The sequence below is a fragment of the Camelus dromedarius genome, chromosome 20, assembly GCF_036321535.1.
Source record: "Camelus dromedarius isolate mCamDro1 chromosome 20, mCamDro1.pat, whole genome shotgun sequence".
In the NCBI taxonomy this organism is placed as follows: domain Eukaryota; kingdom Metazoa; phylum Chordata; class Mammalia; order Artiodactyla; family Camelidae; genus Camelus; species Camelus dromedarius.
The window spans coordinates 12,368,199-12,394,118 of NC_087455.1; the positions used below are offsets into that span (position 1 = coordinate 12,368,199).

A 25,920-nucleotide genomic window follows, 5' to 3' on the forward strand; every position below is an offset into this window, starting at 1 on the left:
ATCCACCTATTTAAAAAAAAAAGAAACAACAAACTCCCTTGACGGTGGTTCTGAGGTGCTGTATTCTAGTAACTATACAAACACACGATGTATTTAATAGGCTTCACATTCTCACCTCTGACTATGGCTCTGACCTCCAGCTGACTGTGCCTCAATTCCAACCCCACCCTGGTTCTGGGAGTGGAGTCCCTGCTAGAGAGTTAGCAGGGATGACGTAATATTAGGGATGAACCTTTAGCAGCAGTAACATACGAACATGATGCATAGTTAGTGAAAGCTATGAAGAATCTTTAGCAGTTTTTGAACAAGTTAATTGAGTATCAGCTTCTGGGGCGGTGATTTATATTACAGGTTGAAAAACAAAAGATCATTGGAATTTAAAAAAAAGAAAGGAAAAAAAATCCCTCCTGATGGAAGCAAAAGCATGCCAAAAATCTACCTAGCTTTTTGAAATATTTGATATTCATTGCTGAGGAAATACCTCTACCATATTGTCCACCTGGTTGCTGCAGAGTCAGTATCTAAAACAATGGTTCAGTCCAGCACCTTGAGTCAGCTCGACAGTGAAGGGCGAGGGGAGGGGTCAGTTCCGGCACGTGTGAACGTGGCATGTGCCTCTGCACCTGCACTGCTCCCAGGTCCTGGCCTCAGCATCCCTCTGCTTCATTGGCTCCAGCACTCTGCCCTTAGGGTTTCAGTGCCGCCCTCAACTTCCTATCCTCAGAAGAAACCAGACAGGATGGCAAGTAAACCTGAGAGCAGGGCCGGGACAGAGCATTCAGGAAGCTCTTACTGGTACCACCCGAGGGCCCCAAAGATTGCTCAATATCTCCCAGGAATGTGGCACTCATTCTGCGTAAGCAGGGAGCATTCCCGTCACATTTTTCTTCTTTTTATCAGCAGGATAAAATAAAATAAAGCAGAATGAAAGTAAAATAACACAAATTCATGCTTCCTTCCCTCAATAACAATAAAACCACCATCGTTTAACTACATCAGTGAAAATCCAGCAAATGTTTCTAGAGTTATGCACATAGCATTGCATACCCAGACAACATCTTAAGACCTCAAGTATGTTTAATTTTTGGAGCCGCCTGTCACAATATCATATCCAACATATTAAAAGGTATATTCATAACCCACAATAAAAATAATTGCATGGCCAAACATCTTTGGAAGAATTTTTGTAGTTTTGTTTTTAAATTATTTGGCCATCAGTTACTCATTTACTCATTTAATTTAGAGTCTCCTATGATTTCCCAGCCATCACTGCTAAATTTAACATTTTATGAAGATGACAAAATATTTGGTTTTATATTTGTTTGCTTAAACCCTTATTTTTGAGCCTGTACTTTTTTGTGTTTCAGAGCCAAGAATTTTTCTTTCAAGATCTCCAACATTTTTGAAGGTCTTGCAAAGTACAATACCATTTAGCCACTGTGTCCCCAGTGCCCTGCAATGGCCTTGACTGTAAAAGCTAGAGAGGGGCCATCTGAGGAGGAGAGGCCTTCCTTGGGAACTGGCAGAGTAACTTCTATGAGCTTCCATTTGCTCATCTGGAACAGAGATGACATACTGACTTCACTGGTTTTTTAGAAGGAAATGAAAAGATACAAGTGCAGTACACAACCCCATTCTTCCTTCCATTTTTCTTTCTTTATTCAGAGCTTGCTGAGTTTCTACTGTGTGTCAGATACCTTACCAGGCACCAGATACACAACGAGGGACAATATGCGTAAGTTTGCCTTCATGAAATTTATGATAAAATGAGACTACTCCATTACTAATTATTCTACAGACAGGAATAGGAGGAAGGGGGGCTACAGAGAAGAATCAGTGAGGGCCAAAGCAAAAAATGAACAAAAACAAAAACAAAAGGTGTGTCCAGAAACCAGTCAGGCTCCCAGTTTTCAGGAGTAAGGAAGAGAGTTTTAGGGTGCTAAATTACTTCATTAGTGGTAAGACTAACAGAAAAAAGTGGGGAAACAACTCTTTTAGGGAGTAGATCAGAGTAGCAAATAGTTTTTTCTACTACTGGAATTCTCATGAAGTGGTAATGGCTTCCCGGAAAGCTGTACTGAGAATGTATTTGTGACTGTTGATGTCCACCATGGGCACTGCGATGGTGGGAGTGGTATGTGAGTGGTGGATTGGCCATTCTTCGTCTAAATGAAACTGGGCAGCCTGTCTTTGTAAAAAGCCATGTCTGGAAGAATCTGTGTCATTTCTTTAGCACAGATCTAGAGTACCAGAGCAGGACAGAAGGCCCAGAGAGGGTGGTAGACCTCTGGCTGACAGAGAGCACAGCAGAAGGCCAAGAGATCAAAGGAGTCTGGGCTGGTGGTGAGCGCTTGAATGAATTGGCTTAGTGTGGAATTCATGTTGGGCTGAGTCACCAAAACAGAGCCAATGGACTGGAAAAAGTGAAAGAGGCTGGGTTTTGGAGACAGAGAGTCCTGCGTTCAAATACTAGCTCTTCCAATAAAATTAGCTTCTTACGACACTTAACCTTTCTGAACTTTAGTTTCTCAGGAGAAAAAATGTGGGTATTAATACTTACCTCACAGGGTTGTGGGAATGACTAAAACACACTGTACAGTACCAAAACACACTCAATGCTCAATAAATAGTACATCCCTCCCTCTTCCTGAAGTGACTGGAGATCCACACATAGAAAACCTTGTAGGTCTAGAGAAAGGGAATTCAAAATTTGAGATGCTGGAGGGTAAATATCCAGTGTGGGTGGACTTGGTAGCAAAAGAGAAAATACAAATGACGAGAGTTTAGGAAGTCAAGGGTGAGATGAGGGTAACTCACTGGGTTGGTTGGCTGTCCATGGGCATGTCAGAGATGCTGGATACCATGGGAAGATGCAGGGAGGGGTAGGGAGTGGTTTGCCTCTAGGGAAGTTCACAGCCCACTGGGGAAAAGCTTTTTAAACCCAAAGTTATAACATACGATGTTAAGTATGCCCAAGAATTAGGTACGAATGGCACGGGGAAGTCAGGAACAGGTGACAGGGTAGGAGAGAAACTGGGGAAAGTTTCACAGAAGCTGCAATGCGAGCTGCATCAAAGGCCATCAATTTTTTCCAAACGGAGTGAAAGATTTTATTCTGTGAAGAAGGAACCGTATGTGAAAGGGAAGAGAGTTGTGAAGAGTCCTTTCCAGATTAGATGTCAAAATCATACAGGATAAAAGCAAAAGTGGGGAAGAGGGGGAAAAAGGGAAATGAGCTCAGGTGCTGAAGACGCCTAGGGTAACTCATCATTCTACTGTCATCTTTACTGTCTTCAGATTAGCCCTCAACTTTCAAGACCAACCAAGCACAGTGGATTCTTATCACTAGAATTCTAACCCTAGTCAGTGGCACTGAAGATGCATTTTTTTTCTACATAGAAATCAACCTAATAAAGCAACTAAATATGCATAGAACTCGAAATGTTATGACCCCCCAAACATTTGCCCAGGGGAGAACTGGTAGGTGATATCCAGTTAATTGGGAGAGGAGCTTGACTCCCAACTCAGAAAGCAACTCATTTTAAAGCTAGTATTATCTTTAAAAAATTAAGTGAACTAAAAATAAAATCACTAAGTTGACAGGAATTAAAAATGAAATTAATGCAAGGAAATTTCACTGAATTTTTTAAAACCCTGTTTGGCAGTTTTAGTAAGTAAGTTAAAACATTTTTTGGTTTCATTTGCATTATTTTTCTATTTTGAAACCTTGAATGCTTGAAGCTTTCCTTTGTGCTCAGGATGTCCCACCCGCCAAGCAGTATGCGTTGCACGTCACCTGTGAGCAGGGGTGTAAGCCTTTCTTGAACACAGTTTGAGAGGCCCTTGTCTCAGAGCTCTGAAAGTACTTTGAGAATGACATCATCATTTAGGTGAATCATCTGTAGTACAATCCATCTTTTAAAAGGAGAAGTACCTGAACACAGCACACGTTATACTGAACAGTGCAGAAGAGGAACCTGGTGGGGGGTGCTTGAGAAAACCTGGGCACCTGCGAGCTCCCGGTCCCCTCAGAGGATAAGCAAGTTATCAAGACATGACCACATTCATGAGATCTCAGCATTCTCACACTTAAAATACAGAAACCCAATTTAACCGATTTATAAACTAAGTCTTGGGAAGGATACCAGCTGACCCGAGCTCACAATCTGAGCCAGAAACAGGGCCAGAATTAAGAAACTGGTCTCCAGTTTTACCACCCACCTTCCAGCCCACTCTACTAAACTGAAAGACACACTTCAGAGGCTCATCTGATGAATCACGATCATTCTGTGGTATAAATAAAGAATTAAATAAAAACCAGTTGCAACCTCCAATCTGTCCACAAACTGTAAGTTAGAAAGGTAGTTTTAAAATACACTTTCCAACTCTTTTGAACTAACATCAAATTTAAGACACTGTAGAAAGGCAGTTCAAACAAAAGCTAATTTTGTTTAATGAACTAACCAGGAAGGCATTGTGAAAGTATTGTGCAACTCAATGCTTAGCTAATTACTGTGAGATCAAATAACTGTTACCATAGTTACCGCACACTGTTTTCCATAATAAGTTTTATCACTTCAATAAATCTTTGTGACGCAACAAATATAAAAAGTTTACTGTAACATGACTATAATGTTTTGGAAGGCACACACTGATGACTGACCTACCGAAATTACCTTCCCATATTTGTCAGCAAACAAGGGCTGATAGATTCTGTGCCTAGTTGACTCAGTATCAAAATGTTTCACTGGCTTCTTTAAGAGGCTGTTAATTCCTCAAAAGTTGGGTTTACCTGGTCCAGTCTTTCGAAAGAAGAATCAAAATGCCCTTAGACCATTACACCTTGACTCTGAATGAGAATAAAAATAACAGCAACCGTTTATGAAGCCATAATTGTCAGGTTCTGTGCCAGGCAGTTGACATATATCATTATCAAATCCTTCCGACACCGCAGTTGGATAAGGATCCAGCCTGGTGTCATCTGGCTCCCTCTTGGGAGAGGTTTCAACCCAGGTCTGCCCAGCTCCAAAGTCAGGTTTCTTTCTACCATACCACACAGTCTTATATTGATATAAAAGAGACAATTTCCAGAATAACTGCTTTCTTGCTGCTGTGTGTAGTGTTGACGTTACACCAAAGTGCCCCAGGAGACTCCCTGACATGATGCCTGGCTGGTCTGTTAGCTGACATGATGCCATCTCACTGGATGTCACTGGAAAATGGAAATTCTTTCCCTGGATATGCTGGATTTGAGACTTGGCTATATTACTATTCCCAGTTCTCTTCCCAGTACCCCCCCCCGACCCGCCCCCACCCACAGGGCTTATTCATCCTGTCACTTTCACTCTTTTCTGTAACCTGCCCTTTTCTGGTTCCAAATGCTGAGATTTTTGCGTAAGTGATGTGATAACCATGTCTAGTCAGTTAAGACTGACAATAAACTTGTTGTATGAGTATGATAAGATAAAGGAAATTGATATATATGTATATGTGTAACTGAATTGCTTTGCTATACACCTGAAACTAACATTGTAAATCAACTACACTTCAAAAAAAAAAAAAAAAGATATAGAGAAACTGAAGATTCGAATTTCAGTTCTGTCAATGGGCGGCTGAATAGCCTTGGGCAACTCACTGAGTATCTCTCTGGGTTTTCCCATCTGGAAAATGGAGCAATGAGCCCCACCTACTAACTCACAGGGATACTATGCAGATTAATTATTTAACGTGGCTGAATTCTTTGAAGATACAAAGTGCTAAGTATAATAATCATTATCAAGGTGAAACATAAAACATACATAGATTACAGAGTACGAAAAAGCAGGACTGAAAGCCACTATCAGAAGGGTATCCCACTGCAGCAAAAGCAAGCATGCATTCTCCAGACCCCTGATGCAGGAACTCTAGGGTCCCACCTACGGAACCTGACTCATACTTATTCAGCACTGTTCCAAAGGTCTCAGTTTTAAGAGGCCAAAGCCATTTCATCGTTGGTTTCAAGGATGAACAGGAAGGATTCATGTCAGGGACTGAATCAACCTTGGATGACTCAGCTGCTGTAATCTCTCTTCTATTGGAGATAGCCAAAGGCTGACACCTCTGTCTTTTGTCCCTTCATTGCCTGGGGAATTTAAGTTGGAAACTTGTCCTTGACCTACCCAATCTCTTTACTCCCTCTTATCTCTTCCATTCAACCTGTTACTGCTATCTCCCAAAGAGCTCTCAAGTTCAATTCCTTCTCTCTTTGCCCACCTTGGTAGTGCCTCAAATGAGACACTCCTCACTTACCACAATGACTACAATAGTCTTCTTTAAAATTGAAATGTAATTGATTTACAATGCTACTTTCAGGTATACAGCAAAGTGATCAGTTATACACATACATACATATATTTTTTTTCTTTTCAGATTCTTTTCCATTACATGTTATTATAAGAAATTGAATATAGTTCCCTGTGCTATACAGTAGGTCCTTGTTATTCATCTAAATTTTATGTTTAGTAATGTGTATCTGTTAATCCCCAAGCCCTAATTTATCCCTCCCTGCTCTTTTCCCTTTGGTAACCACTGTTTGTTTTCTATGTCCATGAGTCTGTTTTCGATTTGTAAACAGAATTTGTATTTTTTTCTTAAGATTCCACATATAAGTGATATCATATGATATTTCTCTTTCTCTGTAAGTCACACTACAACAGTCTTATGACTGTCTTCCTGCCTCCAGTTTTCCCTCCCCATTAAGTCGACTGGTCATCCTACCCAGCGTGGAACATCACACTGATCAGGACTTGCTCCTGTTTGAAACAATGCAATGCACACCACTGCTCCCAGGATAAAATTCAGATTCTTTAGCAAATGATAAAAGAATCTGTATACACCATCTTCAAACCCATTTTTTTTTTTTAACTTCTCTCCTTATCACCCTCTGGTCACTCTCTCTCTTCTAATTGCTGCTACAATATCTACTACAGTGTATTGAAATTCTTGTTACTTGTAAAGACACTGGTCCTGAAGAACCCTAAGGGCAGTGACCAGCCTTTACCTCAGCCTGCCATAAACTACACATGCACCCAATAAATGTTAAATGAATGACCGAATGAATGAACAAAGGGTTCCAGAGGACGTATTAACCAGTTATGCCAACTTTTTTGTTACTTTTTCAGCTTGGTAAAAGGCTCTTGAGCAATTAATTTGACTGATGTTTTGAACTATAGATGATGATGATGATAACTGATTCAAGCTGTCTTGTTATTAAGACTCAAGTGAACTAAGTTATCCTTTGCAATACATCCCTCCACGACTCAAGTTTTTAGATTTGGTCAGATTCCATGAACTATTGCCAAGAAGCAAACATCTGAAGCATCATACAAGAGTCGTAATGATTTTGTAGAAAGCTATGATCATAGAATGTTCACACCTATCAGAAACACAGCTGTAAAAAAAAAAAATTCTCTTCATCAGTGTATGATGGGAACAGGAAATAAATTAATCGAGCAGTGAGTGGTATACGGAGGAATGTTATTTTAAAGCAGTATGGTTTTTTGCTCCCCAGGTATAGGAGAAAAGGTGAAAGAAAAACAGAATTTTACTTCCCTGCTCTGGAACGCTACTGGGCACATAAAACCAAATCAGTCATATATAAACCAGCTTCTCTTATGCAAAGTAGGAGTGCCAAATCTATCTTAATCCATTTTGTGGAATGAGCAAAGACAGATGTGCACAGGAAGCTCATATTTTGTGGAAATAGAAAAGAGAATTATGAAACTTAAAAATACATAAAAGAATAGGACATGATCTCTGCCCCACCCCCATACCTATCAATTTAAAAAGTCTTTGAAATTGATAAAATATGAGCAATTTAAATGTCCATTAGTCACCCAGGAACAGTATCATTTATTGAGTCAACTTCAATTAAAGTTCACTCGATGGTCATCCAATTGAATCACCTCTTATTTTAGCTTCCTACTTTTTGACACTCTTCCTCCTCCTGGATCTCAATTTTCATCTTCTCAGCTCAAGACGGCTCCTGTGATTACTCATTAGTTTTGATCTGCAAGCTCTGGCACTGCTGGCCACATCATTCTTCCTGAAATCACTTCCTCCCTTGGCTCCTGCACTACTACAAGGCCTTGCACCTCCTCCATCGCAGACCATTCCTCCTAGGACATTTCTTCCTCTTTCTAGCCATTGGACGTGTGTCCATCTCAGCCCTCTGTGTTGTTCCTGCTAAAACACCAATATTATATCTGGATATGCAACTTCAAAATAATTCATTTTTAGCCCTGATCTTTTTTTTTCCTCCCAGTTCCAAGTCTACACCTTCAACGATGTAAGGGACATTTCAAATTGCTCATCATACCACTGCTTCAAAGAAAACATGTTTGAAATTGCATATAACATCTTTTCCTTTCACACCCCAAACAGTTTGCATTTTTTGTAATGGAGTGACTATTCTTTATGGCACTCATGCTAAAACCCTGGGGTCTTTCTTTTTTTTAACCTCTTCCTCCTTCTGTAAGTCCCAGTGTCTAATGCCATGTATCTTATAGCTGTTCTTTACTTGCATTTCTAATCTCACCAATCAAAACCACTGCTCAAAAATACTTAATGTTTTAACACACAAGTCAGCATCCTTCCTGTCTCCAGTTTCTTCTCATTTCTCCATAAGGCCACCAAGTTAAACTTCTAAAGACATTAATTTGATTAGGCACTCCCCCACTCAAAAGTTCTTCTTTAGTTCAATATTACCTTGATAAAATAAAGTATTGATCTCTGAGCCCAGCTTTCAACTCCCTTAGCGGTTTAGTCCTGAACTTCTGGTCTCACTTCTCACTATCCTCCATAAAAACATCATATGAATGAAAGCCCCTACACAGATCTATCCTCACTAAAGTAAAGCAATAAAAAAGAACATACGCTTAGAAAAGGGACCCTTTTCCACTTCTGTGTCTGGTCTTCAAAGCAAATGTTCAATGTCTTCATTTATGAATCAGAATTTTTATCCTGTGATGTTCCCAGAGACACAGTGACTCCTAATATCTCTCTTCATCCTTCTTAATAAACACTGGAGTATAATTGCAAGGTCTGTTTTCTTGCTCTCAATTGCCTTGACCTCTGCTAAGACTTTTTGCTTTTTTCTGTTTTTTGTTTTATATAAAATGTTTGACTTTCAGGAAATATTACAAGGAATACAATGCTAAGACTTAACTGGAAAGAAAGGCAAAAATCCACTGCTGCTCTTTGATTTTTCCTTCTATTTCTAATCCTAAACTCCCAGTACTTTCTTTCTTTGTGTATCCCCCACAGGTATACCAAACCTGAAATTCTCAGGGATGCCTGCAAATTTTCAGAGGTAAGTTCAAGTGTAAGGAAAATGATCAGTTGGAGAGAATTTTCTTTTTCTGTGCTTCCCAACTACATAGAAGGATCCACTGATACACACTGTAGAAAAACAAAATCTTAAGAGAGAAAGATAATTTACAACTGCATATGATCCTGTGCAGTTTCCTCCCATAGATGGTGAACATGGATGGGCCTGCATGTCCTCGTGACCACGGATTATTTTCAGTATTTAAGAAACTTCACTGAAGAGCAAAGTCTGTACAGATTTTGACTTTATAAGCCATGCCACTGTATTCCTAGGCGTTGTTCTAATCACCATTTCATTCTACAAATTTGATGGTGTTTAAAACATAGACACTTTTCCAACGTTCATGCAGAGTTGGCTATATTCATACAGTTGTAATCTGAGTCACGGAATTTAGTTCTAGGCAAGGCAACTATTTTTTACTGTGCCCTTGAGATGAGATTCATCCAGAAATACTTAGAAATCAAATAATTTAAAACAACAGAGGGTGCATAATCTGCGTTTACAGGAAAAAAAATGCATGAAAAGGTTATCAGGGAGTAATGAAGATATTCTCAAGTAATGGGGCTTAAAAGCCTAAGAAAGCTTAAAGAACAACAACAAAAGGCCAGGAAATATTTAGAGACAAACAAAATTAGGTGTTTTAAGTGGCTATGTGGGATAATGGAAAGAGCTTATGATGGGCAGTCAGAAAGTATTGGTTCAAATGTAAGGGCCCTGGTCCTTACAAACCAAGTGACCTGGGGCACTTCATCTCCAAGCATCTTTAAAGCAGGGCTAGGACTAAGGTGAGGGGAGAGAGGCACTGGCTTTGGGGACAAAAAAATTTTCTATAATTTTTTTTGTTTTTTGTGATTTTTAATTTATATTTTAAATGTATTTTGGGGTGGAGGTAATTAGTTCTGTTTGCTTGCTTTTCTGTCTGTCTGTCTGTCTATCTATCTATCCATCCATTTATTTATTTATAATGGAGGTACTGGAGAATTGAACCCAGGACTTCATGCATGCTAAGTACACACTCTACCAGAGTTATACCCTCCCCTTTCAGAGCCAAAATTTAAGAGGGTGCAAAAAACCAAAAACCAAAAGCAAAAACTACAAAAAACTCCCAAAAAAGCCCCCAAACCCTTTCACTAATGAAGTATTATTTTAATGTAACATTCTAAAAATCAAAATTAACATCAAAAATAATCCAAAAATCTCTCTGTCTTCTACAGTTAATATTTGAGAGGAATTCTTGAGTTAATCCAGGACTGAGTTTGCTCTAGGAAAGATCAGATCTCTTATCTCATTGCAGAGCATCAGCATGGTAGACCTAAACCCAACAGGAGATCAAACATGAAGCTAGACGTAATTTTTTAATGTCCTCATATGATGCTCTGTCCATGATCCAACAGGGATAAACGGGCATTTGAATGTCTAAGAGAGAAGGCCCCCAGAAGCATTGCAGGACCAAGTGGACATTTCTGTACAAATCCTTGGGAAACTGCAATTAAGGTAATAATTTGTACTTGGTCACTCTGAATTTTCAAATCCAAGTCTAGGCTTTTTGAAGACAGATGCCATTTCATACCTTATCCCTCACTCTGCCCACTTAGTCTGGGCACTTAGGCAACAATAATTGATTTAATACAATATATGGATTGAAGAGGATTTTCAAATAAGTTTTACTAGCTACAGATATCTTTCCCCCAGCTACCTCATTATGAAATCTCCACCCCATGGACAGGAAGTAGGGCAGTTATACGTGCAAAGGAAATCGCTAGAAGTACTCAACCTCAGCCCTTTTCAAAGAGGCAACGAAATGGTCATAACCACTACCATAGTCTCAAAATTACTAGCTGTCTTTGTATGATGTGTGGTGCTTTTCAAAGCTCTTTAAAAATCACTATCTTATTTGACTCTTACATCAAAGCTATAAAGTAAATAGGGTGAGTGTTATCATTTCAGAGATGAGAAAACAGACACAGAACAGGTCTCACCTAGAGTCATCCAGCTTACCAGTGAGTCTAGAAAAATGACTGAACTTGCAGTGTAAGCCTCGCCCTACTGTACCAGACTGTGGAGCCATATGCATTGAGTTCCCAAGCTTCAGAGTGCCTGGCACCGACCTGCCCACAGGAAACCCTGGCGGTCTTATTTGTCTCTGGCACCCCAGTGCCCAGAGCAACATGTGGTGAATGAAGGAACGAACAGTGGATGGATGAATAATAATGAATGGTTGGAGGAGGAGTGGCCAGCCTAAAAGGCGGTCTGACTCATACTTGAGCTATATGGACTAGAAGGCTCTCATACAATTGATTTCACAAATGCTTTTCAAAAGCTTCTAAACAGCTTTTTTTTTTTTTTCACTTCTTTATCCGATTAGCTTTAAACCAAAGTAGATGGTTTTCCCTGACCTATTTTCAAAGCTAATCTTTAAATCCCTTGGTTACAAAATCATAAGGATTAAATATTTGTTCTGTGAAAATGTATAATGGCTCAGGCAAGAAAAAATTTTAAAGTGTAAGTATACTGATTAAATTTCCAGGATTCAAGATAATAATAAAAGAGTTATATTCAAAGGCCTTCAGTGTGATGAATCTCCAATGAGTTTAGTCGCCAGTATTTCAAAAGCTACTCAGGTCATAAAACCCAATTACATGAAAATAGTTAGTGGAACACAGAAGCCAAATTGAAAAAGTGAAAAACAGATGCTTCCATAAACAACGAAGGCTTTATGAAGTTGGATCTAGACTAAATTTGAACACCTAATGCAGTTTTCTGATAGAAAACCAGAAATGCAGCATTTCCAACTTTCTGAACCAGATCGCCTTCCCCTGCTCTCCCCAGATGAACAAAGCTGGGGTTCAGCTCACATACACTTGTTCTGCACAGTGTCCAGCACAACGGTGACTGTCAATAATGTTAATGAACTTGGATAATTCGACCAAAAATTGCAGGTAAGAACATAATTCTGTAATGACCTGGGTTGACCCACAAAACTGATTTTTTTTTTTTACCCCCTTTTCACTCAAATGTGAGTATCAGGCTTTTGCTTTCGTCTGTCGTCTTCCTTCCGCACCTTGCGCTCCGTTGTACACATGGAGTGAATAAGACCATCCAACCGTGGGCTAACACCGCCATGCTTTGACTTAAAGTATCTGTGCTGTATATTTGCATATATATTGTGTGTAGATTTGGAAGTAAAGAATTAAACCATGAGAGAAGTGGAAGGGGCTCTCCTAAATCCAAATCTTCATTTTATACAGGAAACTCAAGGCTGGAGAGGAAGAGTGAATTATCCTTGGTTCAGCAGGACTGGAATTCAGATCTGTTGGGGACGCACAAAAATGCAGCCTCATATTTGCAAGCTGGGCTAACACCAATGACTTCGCTGAACGAATGACTCTCCCAGGTAAAGTCACATTCAAGGGCCCCCTCCCTGCCACCACACTCTGACTCACCATAGAGATATCTCCTCTCACTTTCCTTGCTTTGAAGCCTAAACTCAAGAGCAGGGTAGTAGGACGCATTCTAGCTGTGGCTCTGATACTGACTTTGGCCTCTAGGAAATCACTGACTCTTTCTGGAACATTTTAAAATAAAATAATTATGGAGCAACTTTCACAGCAAGTATTCTGTATCTGTCACTGGACTATGGTGTGATAATTATAACGACTAATTTTCTAAAAGTGACAAGTACGCTGGTAACTTTATGATCTCACCGGATTCTCTTAACTTTCCCCAAAGGACGGTCCAATTATTCTTCCTATTTCACAAATAAGGAAACCAAAGCTTAGTGAGTTCTCACGTTATTTTTTCTATTTTACAGTAGAAGATCCTGAGGCTTAAAGCAGCTTACCCAGAATCTGCCCAACATTAACTAGCTCACTGAGTGATGAGGAAGTGGCAGAGGCAGGATTCAAACCACGTGTGGCTAATTCCAAAGTCCACGGTGGTCCTTAGGAATGCAGCAGCCGCGAGTGCTGCTGGCGGAAAGCCCTCTGCTCTTAGCCCCCTTTGGGGACCGCGGTGGCTGAAGGGTCGCCTTGATCATGCCCCCTTCCTGCGGTGACCGGCATCCAATGGCTGGTCGATCGGGTATAAAGGCCTGGCCCCGTTTTCCCCACTCGTGACAGCTCTGAAGGGCCATCCATCTTCAGAACTTGCCCCTGGGTTGGCACAAGCTTCTGTTGAGATGAAGCTGCATCCTCACAGCATGGCTGCTCCCTCTGCCTAGTCCTGCTTTCCCTTTCCCTCCCACCATGCTGATCCCGAGTGCACTCCCTGACAAACTTCTACGCGCTCATCTCCACCCGCGTCAGCCTCCCAAAACACCTGACCTGCAGTATCTACACTCTTCGCACTTTACCAGGCCGCTGCCTCAGTTGTTTCATCTCTAAAAGGGAAGGTTGGATTCGATGAGCCCAACCTAGTTTCAGCTTCAATACTGCAGTGCGGCGTAGGTGAAAAGGGTTAGGGGCCAGAAGATCTGATTTCTATTATTATCTCAGGCACTTACTAGTTACCTAACCCCCTCAACCCCCGAGAGTCACACTTTCCACTCTGTAAACTGGAATGACATTATCTACCCTGTCTTTCTCTCAGAGTTGTTGAGAGCATCAATTTAGAAAGTACAAAGCCCTCATTAACATAAGCTACTATTTTTATGGTAATTATTACTGTTACATCTGTGGGAGCTGCCCTAACAGGAGCAGACCGGCAAGGACTAAGAGGTTGCTGTTCTACAATTCTCCGGGGCGGCCCAACCAAGGCCCTCGGCATCCCACGGCAAAGCTTGTGGCCACCCTCATCTCAACCAGGGTCCAACTGTTGCTCTGAACATCTGAGTCCACTCCTGACTCGTATAGGGTTCTCACTGGCTCTTCACGAAGCTCCAAGAGCAGGCCAGAAACTGCATGGGACCACTGGTTGGCTGCACTCACACCACGCCTTATACCAAGGGTCTTTCAGGCAGTCTCCCCCAACCAAGTCTCTCCCACGTGTAACCACTGGCCACTGAATGAAAGGCACGTCATGCCACCGCCTCACACGCTCTTACGTGAGAGCCCCCAACCTCTCCTTTACCCCCATCCTCTTACTCCTGGGAATTGTCTCATCTGTAGCTTTTCTCTTTCTTGATTCCCTTCCAGATCTGTTCTAGTTTTGACCTATGGAACCCTCATGTCATTATATTAAAAAAAAAAAAAAAAACAGAACAAGTCATTGCACAGTTTTACACAGAATGCCCTAGCTCGTTAAACAGAGCTTTATTCTTCCTGGTGGCCCTGCCTCCTTTTCTGTGAGGCTACCCATTTTCCCACTTCTTAGGCCAGTGGGGACAGGTAAGGGGGATGGGCAGGGTGGGTGGGGGCATTTCCTGGGATAAAATCACAGAACCATGTAGATGGTTACTAGTACAAAAATCAGGCTTCAGGGTCACCTGTCCCTCCCTCGTGCCTACTGTGAGCCAGCCCTGCTGTCCATTTCCCTAACGATTATTCTAAAACTCACCACTGTCTTCATTACAGCTATTAATCCCTGCTTAACTCCCTTCTTTCAGTGGACAAAACTGTCTCCTATTTCAAAGAAAAAAATTAAGTCTATCAACTATGAGGTTCAAGTTCCTGCCCAACTCCTGTAACGCTAGGTACGTCTACGCTTATTGTATTCCTCCAGTCTCAAAGGACTGCCTTTGACCCTATGCCCTTTTATCTCCGTCTTGATGTTACCGCATGAATCTCACCTCCTTCTTCTCTCTTCAACCCCTTCCCACTTACTGGCATAAGCTCCTCGGGAACTGACATATTTTCTTACCCCCTAAAACCACTACCATCGCCACCACCACCACCACACCTTCTTATGTCCCTGTGTTCTCCTCCAGCTACTCTTCACCCCTTGGCGGTACCATCTGTGTCTATTTTCTTACTTCCCATTCACTTACCCATTGATATCGGGCTTTGCCCCACCTGGGCAAAGTCATCAGTGACTTCTCACCAGTCCTCATCTTTCTGGCTGGTTGATTACATTTGACACATAAGATTACTCCCTCCTTGAAATTCTACTCATTTGATTTCTGAGACAACTACATCGTGGTTCAAAACCTCCTTTCCCTTTGACCATCATTTAAACGTCAGGGTACTCCCAGGGCTTTATTCTCAGTCCTCTTCACTTTATCACTGAACATTCCCCCACTGGGTGAGCTCATCCATTAGTCATTTAAACTAGCAGCTTTGTGACAGTGACTGCCAAATCTATTTGTGGCTTAAATCTCCTTCAATTTTTGGCTTGCACACTCTTCCTTATTCTCTCCTTTGCTCCCTTCTGCGTCTAGCCAGGCACCTAACTTAGATATCTAAGAGTCTTCTTTTAATCTGCCCTTTCTTCCCACAATCAGTTACTAAGTATTATCCTGCTTCCTAAATACTTTTCTTTAACCCCCTAAATATTTCTTGAATCTATTTTCTCTTCCCCACCCCCACCATTGAAGTGTTCATTCAGGCTCCCATCGTCCTCGCCTGCACTTCTGCAATGGCCACCTAACTGATCTTCCTGTGTCTAGTCTTAATACCCTCAAATCTGTTTTCTCCACAGTTGATAGAAGAATCTGTCTAACATATAAATCTGATCAGATTGTTCCAATGCTACCCAGGACAATAACAAAAACACAAAATCGTCTGTATCCCATATGCCTTCATTGGCGGCCCTCTATGATTTCAACGTTGCCAGTCTCTCTGGCTACATCAATCAGTACTTCCTAACCCTAGCTTTATGCTCCAGCAACAACTAAGTGCTCATAATTCCTCATGCACACCTCGCTACTTCATTCCTCTACTTCTGAACACACTGTTGTCCCTTCTGCCCAGGACACCCCACACTTTCTCCCCTGACCTGGCTAACCCTTACTCATTCAAGACTCAGTTGACTAGTCATCTCACTGAGGAAGTCTTCCTTGACGGTGAAGGACTGACTAGCTGTCTCTCCTGTGTTCCTGTGAGACCCACTGCATACTGCCATCATTGTAATTTTACGTTGCTTCAAAATTGCTTATACGTCTACCTCCTTGTTCTGACAAAAAAACTTGGTGGCTTAATACAGTAGTCATGTACGGTGCTCACAAATATTCAGTTCTGGCAGGGCTCAGTGAGAATGGCTTGTCGTTGCTGCATACAGTGTCAGCCAGGGCAACTCTCCTGAAGCTAGAGAATCTAATTCCAAGATGGTTCATCCACAGAGCTGACAAGCGAGTGAAGACTGTTAGCTCCTCTCCACGTGGGTCTTTCCATAGGGCCATTTAGGCTTCTTCACAGCATAGTAGCTGGGTTCCATGAATGAGTGTTCCAAGAGACAGGAAGTGAAAGCTGCTAGTTTCTCATATCCTGGGCCCAGAAACTGATAGTTTCTGAGTGGGAATGGAATTGACCTCCACTATAATCTATTGTCAGGCAGTTACAGAGCCCAGATTCAAGGGGAGAGAGCACAGCCCTACCTTTGGATGGGAAGAAGTATCATAGAATTTGGAGGTGGCCATATTTTAAAACCAGCATACTCAAAACAAACAAACAAACAAAAAACCCAATCATACTCTTCTATTGGGCCATAAGCTCTTTTAGGACTCACAGTTATGCCACATGTCTGCTAAATGAATATATTCATTCCTGGACCAAAATGCCTTTGCAGAACTTTACAGTAACTTGCACCAAGGATGCTGATTCCAGACAGCTCAGCCACATCAGTTAGTAAGAGGATTAAGCTCAAAGGAAATTAGGCTGAAAGTCTTACAGCATTTTAGAAGCTGGAAGGATTTATAAGCTAATCAAATTAGTCTTTGATTTTACCAAACCAAATGAAACCAAACAAAAATCCTGAGGCATGTAGAGAAAAGAAAACAGGAAAGAATCTACGTGGGTCAGTTATATAAAAAATAGCCATGATTCAGAATCTGCTATATATGGGAAGTAAATGCTATTTATTTGCTTATTTTCTTTCCTTTATCAAGTCAGAGCTAATTAAACCTCAGAGTCTAAATAATGAGCATCGTTAATTTTCATTCTTTTAAAGGGGGACGCTATTTACTTTTGCAAATTGGGTCCCATTTATAGCTATTATTGTAAGTCGATCATCTGATGACGCACTACATGTCTTGGTAAAATGTTTTGTGGCACACTGATGACTCAAATACTATGCACTGACATGCATCTAACCATTAAATAGAATACGCCAGAATGCATAAGACCTTAGTTATTGGACATCTTTAAACATGACTGATTCAAACATGAATGTGAACAACAGAAGTATTTGAATTTGAATTATTAAATGTAATTATTAAAGTCAAAAGAAATAAGATAATTTGAAATTAATAAGGATCAAATTACAAACTTAATTCTAAAAGTTGAATTTTGACCACATTTTGAAAAATTAGTTTGCTGAATACAGAGTGATAACTAGTTAGTTTTAGAAACACACATTTAAATCTGAAAATATTCAATTTCTTCTAGGCTTTCTGAAGAGCTTCCAAAACACTAGCTGATCTTATAGGAGAAGTTATATATGACTACTAAGAAAAAGAAAAATTGATGGGAACTATCAATTCACTGAACATGCAGAAACATTTTATCAAGAAAATAAAACCAGTTTTCCCCAAGGGAATGAACTTTTTTTGCTCAGAATTCTTTCCTGTGTGATGGAACATTTAGGAAATATAATTTCCTAAATGCAATTATCTTGTAAATCAGACTCCCTATATGACTTCATTTTAAGCAATCCGGAGGAAGGGCACCATCCTAATTTAACAATTCTATAATAAAAACAAGTCACATGGGATGCTGGTTTTACCAGACAAACTAAGAGGTATATTAATAACATTATCTGCACTCCCTACCCAATGTTTATGCAGTGACTCTGGCTTGCCCAGTACAACATCTGAGAAACAACAAAATCCCCTGGAACAGAAAAGAGATAAAGTAAAAAGTTACACAACAACAACAAAACCAAAACTCATGCAATCCATCTGAGACATATTGCAGGAATTCCCCCAACACCCATCCACAAAGACTGCATCTTTTTTGTTCACAGCAAAAAGGAAAGCCTGCTCCTCAGGATTAATCATTATCAATTGATAATTTATGCATCAACTATAAGCAAGGCTGTGGGCTGGGCACAAAAAGGATCAGAATCTGTGTACACCTGCTAATTCAAATTCTCTAGCAGATAACGGTTTAACATCCTTCAAGATAAGGCAACATGGACCTCCTTACGCTTAAATAAGCTCCCAGCATATTTGCCTATTTCAGACAGAACCTGGCTTTACTTGAAGAGACACGGCAGGACCCTGGGGTGGGAGGGGAAGGACAGTTATTTCTTTGTAATCTGAAATAACAACACATAAAACAGTAATAGGTACCCTTTGTGAATCTTGGTTTACAGGTGAGAAAAGCTAAGATTAAGGCAGGAAAGAGATTTGCCCAAGGGACAGGTGAGGATGGTCTGAATGGCCCTGCTCTGCTCCTGAACTTCTGAACTGCCCACTTCACATGTAACTCTCCATTTAATCTAATTTATGTACTGTTGAAATAAGCTATAGGTTAAATGTATGATTTCATTATAAAATAACTTACAAATGGAGAAATACAATTGATTTTTAAACCATTAAGTACTAAATTAAAATACAGTTTGACCCTTGAACAACATGGGGGTTAGGGGTACCAACCCTCCCCACAGGTGAAAATCTGAGTAGAGCAGACCCCCACAGTTCAAACCTGTGTTGTGCAGGAGTCAAACTGTATTCCTTCAGTTATAAAATGCCAAAATGCCCCCATTATTTTACACACTAAGCAAAACAAAAAAATAAAGTAAAATAAAAATAAAAAGCTGCCAATGATAAGATCTCATTGATAATAAAGTGTATGCCAGTTTTAGAGATATTAAAATATGAAAACACTTGTCTTAAAACTGATGAAATACAGCGTATTTATTTTACCAGCTTGTTCCTCTTTTTTCTATTGACCATCCCTTTCCAGTTTCATACATTAGCTTCTCTTTACTTGCTTCTTAAAGGTGGTGTTCCCAGAATTAGTTCCATTCTTTTTTGCTGACTACTCCCCAGCCCCCCACCTCCACCATTCCCAGCATTCCCATCTGTTTGCAAGGCTTCAACCACCTCCAGGTAAGGGCATCTTTAGCTGACTCTTTCCCCAGACTCCAGACCATATTTCCAATGGTTTACCTCCAAATTGATCCTACATAAATCTCTTAAACTCATTGTGTTAAAAAGCTAAACTCACTGTCCTAACTCAAAGCCTGCTGCTCCTGCTGTCTTATGGTGAAAGTACAGTGGAGTATACAGTAGGAAAAAAAGATTTTACATTACAGGTCCAAGTTCAAATCTGAACTCTGTCACCTAGCCCCTGTTAGACCTTGGGCATTTATCGTTGCTTAAAAAGCCTGCTTCTTTATCTAAAAAGTAGGGTTAATAACTTGCAGGTGGTGGTAAAGATTAAATCAGCTAATTTATGAAAATTACTATCACGTTGTCTTATACACAATAGGCCCTCAATAAAAGGCTGTTATTAGGTTATCATTATTTAATGAGATCCTCTTCTGCTCAGGAACCTAGGTTGGAAATTTGGAAATATCACCATCTCCTAGCTCTTACTCAAGGTCCATATCTACTCAGGTGCCAAATGCTACTGATTCTACTTGAAGAAATATCATTCCTTTCGCTGTGTGAAAATTTTAACTTTCCTTTTTTGCATTAGAATTTAAACATATTCCATGTCTCTCCAATTTAAAAAACACTGCGTCTTTCTATTGAGGCCTGTGATATAATTTTCCATTGTTTCAAGTACCTCAGAAAAATTTAAGTTTACTTTTTGAAAAGATCTACCTATTTCTTAAGTTCATTTCTGGGCAATTTTTATGTATTATATTATTATTGAGGACTGGATTACCTGCTTTTTATTTTATCCCTCTCTCCTATTATACTTTCCAATAGGTATGGTTGGTACGTGAGATAGCTATTGACATTGGTCTACTTTGTCCTTTAGTTGACTGACTTACATATTCCCTTATTAATTAAACTTTTTTATTAAGAAAAATATATTTTTATTATAAAAACTTTGAACATACATATAAATAAAAATCAAATCATTTGCAGTTCCAACACAAGATAACCACTTTTAATAGCTGCATATTTATCTTTTTAGATTCTTTTCCACATAGCATATCAGAGATTTAAATCTATTTTATAAAAATAGGATCATACTGTACATACTCTTTTATTATAATAGACATGAACACTTAGTATGTGTAGGTTAATACTAGTGTTACAAACAATGTTGTCATCAAGTGTCACCATAAACTTTACTATTTAGAGATCGAGATTCAGACTGATTTAAAATTTAAAAGCTAATAAATGGTTGGAAGAGATACGACAAAATAAGTGGGAATCAGAAGAAATTATAGCTATAATAATGTCAGACAAACCTGAATTCATGAGACTAAAAGTGACACAAGTATATAAGTGGGTTATTTTTAATTAATAAATGTTCACTTACAATAAGGAAATGGACTTTTTTGTAAGCATTTCAACAATTACCTGTCAATAGAGATATACTACACTTATTTTTAAAAAGAGGATAAACAGAAATTCAGTAGTACCATGAGATTCCAACAGCATCTCAGATTAGTTAAAATAAAAGTAAGAGGGCCAGAAAAATCTGGGAGGATGTAGAAGTGACGCTGTTTTTGAAAACTACATGGTGAGCGTCTTTACATTTCCTTATCAATAAGCATACATATAAAGTAGGGTTTCTCAGTGTTTTAGTCCATGCCACCTTTAAGTAAACTTAAAAATCTCAATCCTGCCTTTAATGTTTAAATTTTTTTTTAAAATCCCAAACATAAACTATTAAAACAATGGCATATTTTGGGAAAAAAATTTTAATTGAAGTAAAACTGCCCTACAATACTATGTTAGTTCCAGATGCATAACACAGTGATTCAATATTTCTACACATTACAAAAGGATCACCATGGTGAGTCTAGTTACCATCTGTCACCATACAAGGTTATTACAATATTATTGATTCTATTTCCTATGCCGTACATTTCATCCCCGTGACTAACTTCTTTGGTAACTGGAAGTTTGTACCTTTTAATCTCCTTCACCTACTTCACTCATCCCCCCACACCCCAACCCTCCAGCAACCACCTGTTTGTTCTCTGTGTCTAATGAGTCTGTTTCTGTTTTGTTATGTTTGTTCATTTGTTTTCTTTTTTAGATTCTACATATTAGTGAAATCATATGATATTTATCTTTCTCTGATTTATTTCACTTGGTCCATCCATGTTGTTGCAAATGGCAAAATTTCATTCTTTTTATGGCTGATTACCACTCCATTATATATATTATATGTACATAGTGTGTGTAGTGTGTGTGTGTGTATATATATATTATATATATATAATTTCTTTATGATTCATCTACCAATGGACACTTAGGTTGCTTCCATACTTGGCTATCGTAAATAATGCTGCAATGAACACGGGGCTATATATATTTTTTTGAATTACTGTCTTTGTTTTCTTCAGAAAAACACCCAGAAATGAAATTGCTGGACTTTGCAGTAGATTTATTTTTAATTTTATGAGGACTCTCTACACTGTTTTCCATAGTAGTTGCACCAGTTTACATTCCCACCAAGAATGCACAAGGCTTCCCTTTTCTGAACAGCCTCACCAACATTTGGTGTCTGTTGCCTTTTTGGTAACAGCCATTCTGACAGGTGTGAGGTGATGTCTCGTTGTGTCTTTGATTTGTATTTGCATTTCTCTGATGGTTAGTGATGAGCATATTTTCAAGTGCCTGCTGGCCATCTGTATGTCTTCTTTGGAAAAATGTCTATTCAGATTCTCTGCCCATTTTTTAACTGAGTTTTTTTGATGTTGAGGAAAAAAATTTTTGCTTAAAATCTTTGATCAACATAAACACTAAGTATTCTTGCTCGCTGAAAACGTTTGCCTTCTAATCTAAGTGGTGTGGGAAAGAGACTTCGATGTGGGCAATGCTGATCAAACTGCTTCGCTTTCATAGTCACAAATGCAGAAACACCAGCCTTGCAAATACATATTGAGGAAATGAGTGACATTCAAAGTCCACTAATTTGTTTTAGAGTAAACATGGAAATATTTTACTCAAAAATTCTTCAAAGTGACTTTTCTGGAAGTCATTTTGGCAAATGAATAAAACTTCAGTTCTAAACACTCCTCACAAAGACATTTCAGCAAGACTGGATGTAGGTAAGAAAAATATTTCTCACAAACTCCCAATGGATTTTCAGCTGTGAGTTGGGAAGCTATTATCCAAATTTATTCTTCAGACAGATTAAGTTAAATTCATTCCCCTCCCTGAACCTGTTATTTTGGGAGAACTTTAAGAAGTCCAAAAATTAAGAGACATGTTTGGTACGACATAATGTTAGGAAAGTGGACTCTGGCTAGAATGGGTTGGAGAGCTGGTTCTGCCAATTATTAGCTGGGTGCCTTAGGGCAAGCGACTAAGACTTTCCTATGCCTTTGCATCCTTACCTGCAAAATACTATCTGTACCTACTTCAGATGACTATTGTGAGAACTACATGAGATCATGCATGTAAAGCATCAGAGCACTCTTCAGCTTGCAAGCAGCACCTGAAAAATGTTCATGAGTCTTAGTACAGCTGGACTTTGGCTGCAAAAACTTAATGTAATGAGACAGGGATTCTGAAACCAGCTGGGATCCAGAAACAGGTACTAAGAGTACATGAACACCATGAAATTATACCAACATTTTATGTGTATATTCATTTTTTGCTTGTAATTTTCACACTGCCTAAAGAGTCAATATGCCAAAAAACTTAAATATTGTGGTTGGAGTTTATTTGGTTAGAAAAGAATATTCTAAAGTGTATTACAAACAAAGGAAAACAAAATGTAGATACATACACATAGCACACAGACACACAAATAGACAGAGACTGACTTTAGGATATTAAGCCTTAGGGTAAACTTTTACTGCAAAGGGACAAGAATCAGAGAAGTTAAGAGAGCTGCAGGAGGACTGCAGGAAATCAGAAGATGCTAGAAAAAGAATTTAGAAAGGCAGAACAGAGAGAGAAAAGCCACTTTACATAGGGACCTTATGCCTCACGCAGTCAGCGTGTGAGAGGTTAGGGCTTCGTTACAAACGATGTCCCAGACTGAAGATATCTGTGTAATTCTGAAAACTGCAATCTTCAGCTTGCCATAATGCTGCCCAGCTTCAGGGTAGTTCTTCCCCCACCCAATCTAGTTGTCTTTTCAGTTCTGTCCAATAAATCCCTGTCTAGACATTGACCTTCAACAGAAGGAAAGGAGAAAGAAAAAAGAAGGCAGCAGCCTGGGCTTATGAGAAAGGAGGGGCAGGGAGAAGAGTGGGCCAAATGCTCATTACTTTTCAGGTGACCATCTTTCTCTGGCTTACTCTAGTCCTGCGTCTGCATTTAGGGGATAGTCTATATACCTTCCTATTTACAAGAATCTTGACAATATAGCAGGTACTTTGGTAAAAACAAGGAAATACACGTAAGTTCTGAAAAATACAGGCAGTTTTGAGAGTTGTAGATTTTTTCTTAATAAATGTTGACCATGTTCATCCTCTCCCCATTAATTAAACATTTAATGAAGCTAGGGAATATGATCTTTCTTTTTGGGGGGGGTATTTCCTTATATCAGCACATAACATACTATACTGACTGGTTTGCTTTAGAAAATGCTAACTTTTGTATCCTAAAATGCTGTTACTAACCCACTAAAGCAGGACAAGTACTTCAGAGGTGGTGATAGGCTTGACCTTGAGTGTTTTGATGCCACTGAGCCTAACTTCCACTACTGCAGAGCCCACAGTGTAGCTGCTGATCTCACATGCGAGAAGTCTCTGGCTGTGAAACTAACCTTGCTCACGTGGAGATGAAAAATGGAACTTTTCCTCACTGACATCATCTTTCATCCAAAGAAAATGAAAGTCAGAGGATGGTGAATTTGGTCAAAAGGCCTGAAGAATTCATTGACTAGTTAATCAGCATCTAAATAATCAGGAATGGCCCCCAAACCTATACAGCAATCCATCCCCATACCATTTAACCTCATCAGTGTACAAGAAGATCTCTGAGTGATGTACAGGGATGGTGGGAGTCTCATGGATTTGTCACAAATACCAACAATCCAACAGTGTCTTATTTTGCAGCAGAACTCCAACTGTACAAAAATGAACAAAACTGTGACTGTCAAAACAGTAGTTTTTAAGAACCAAGTTTGTAAAAAGTAAGTCTTTCCAAGATTCTATATTTACGTACCCTATCTGAAAACTTTGTGAGGTCCTAATCTACTGAAAAAGGTATATTATTTTAAAGCAAATTGATAACTAAGGGTTGCTCTAGGTACGTTTCTGATAAATTTATGGTGAAATTTAGTGATCAGTTATTCTGGCTGGAAGTTGGAATGAAAGAGGAGGAATAGTAGAGAAAGGGGGAAAGTTGATGTTTAATAAAGTCCCATCTAATAATGTACTTATTTGATGAAAGAATCAACTTAAAAAAAAAAAATCCAGGATTCACTTCAGAGTTGTAATGAGTTGTGCCCTGTTATCTACTCTGATATCCTTTTGGGCAAGAAATTGTCGTTAATGATTTATTGAAATCAGGTTTACATTCTGTTATATTCGCAGATAAGTGGAACATGTCACTGAGATGAGAAACTGTGCTTTATTTTTGCCATAGCAGTGTGTGGGATTTTGAAACCCTCTCAAATGCTACGGGGACTGTTTTGAGGAAAGAGAGAAAGATGAGAATGGAAGAAAAAAATTCTATAACCTCGTTCATTGCCTGCTCTACTTGCATCCTTATCCTTAAGTTTGTCGACCTCATTGTGTCCTCCATCTTCTTTAGGTTTCACTGCTGCAAGAGAGACCCAGGTTAGGAAGTGACTTGAGCATGACGCCAGCATCAATGTTGACAATGAGATGAGCGCCAGAAGTGAAGCCAGAAGAGGCTGAAGCCAGAACTGGAAATGAGTTGTTGGAGGTCCTCATGATGGGGTGTCTACAATATACATTTCATTCATCCATACAGGTGTGAAATTTACAAAACCAAACAAATTAATACTCACCCACAGGACAAGGGTCTACTCTCACTGACATAATATTATTGGTACTCTCTAACTGAAATATGCACATATTTAAGATGTTCTTAACATACTACTTCTGGGAAGAATTTTTCTGGTGAGGTGTGGAATGGAAAGGAAACATGGAGCAAGACGACACGGATGGGCATCACCTGGGAAATCCAGCAGTCCGCTCCAACAGATGCCCACAAGGTAGTATTTACCTCGATGAGCCTTGCAGACTCTGATACCCGATCTCATTGACTGGACCCAGGAATGCGGACTCATGCTAACAAAACTCACAAGACACTGATGTATAAAAAATACAAGAAGGTGACTTTATTATTTACAGTGAACAACAGAAGAATCAGGCATACTGAATCTCTGCATCAGTCTGTA

At 39.5% G+C, this 25,920-nt stretch overlaps 1 protein-coding gene across 4 annotated transcripts in view; it reads right to left on the bottom strand.

The window, feature by feature from the left end:
* Nucleotides 1-25,920, bottom strand: part of NSMCE2 (NSE2 (MMS21) homolog, SMC5-SMC6 complex SUMO ligase) — a 208,467-nt gene that overhangs the window by 69,128 nt on the left and 113,419 nt on the right. For 2 of the 4 annotated variants that reach the window (XM_010988780.3, XM_064476850.1), the window contains one exon: nt 25,233-25,316. The exons of 1 other annotated variant lie outside the window; for it this stretch is intronic. In XM_010988780.3, coding sequence (XP_010987082.2) covers nt 25,233-25,316 — 84 coding nt within the window. The remainder of the gene's footprint in view (nt 1-25,232; nt 25,317-25,920) is intronic. One more of the 4 variants, XM_031439617.2, reaches the window with a different exon arrangement.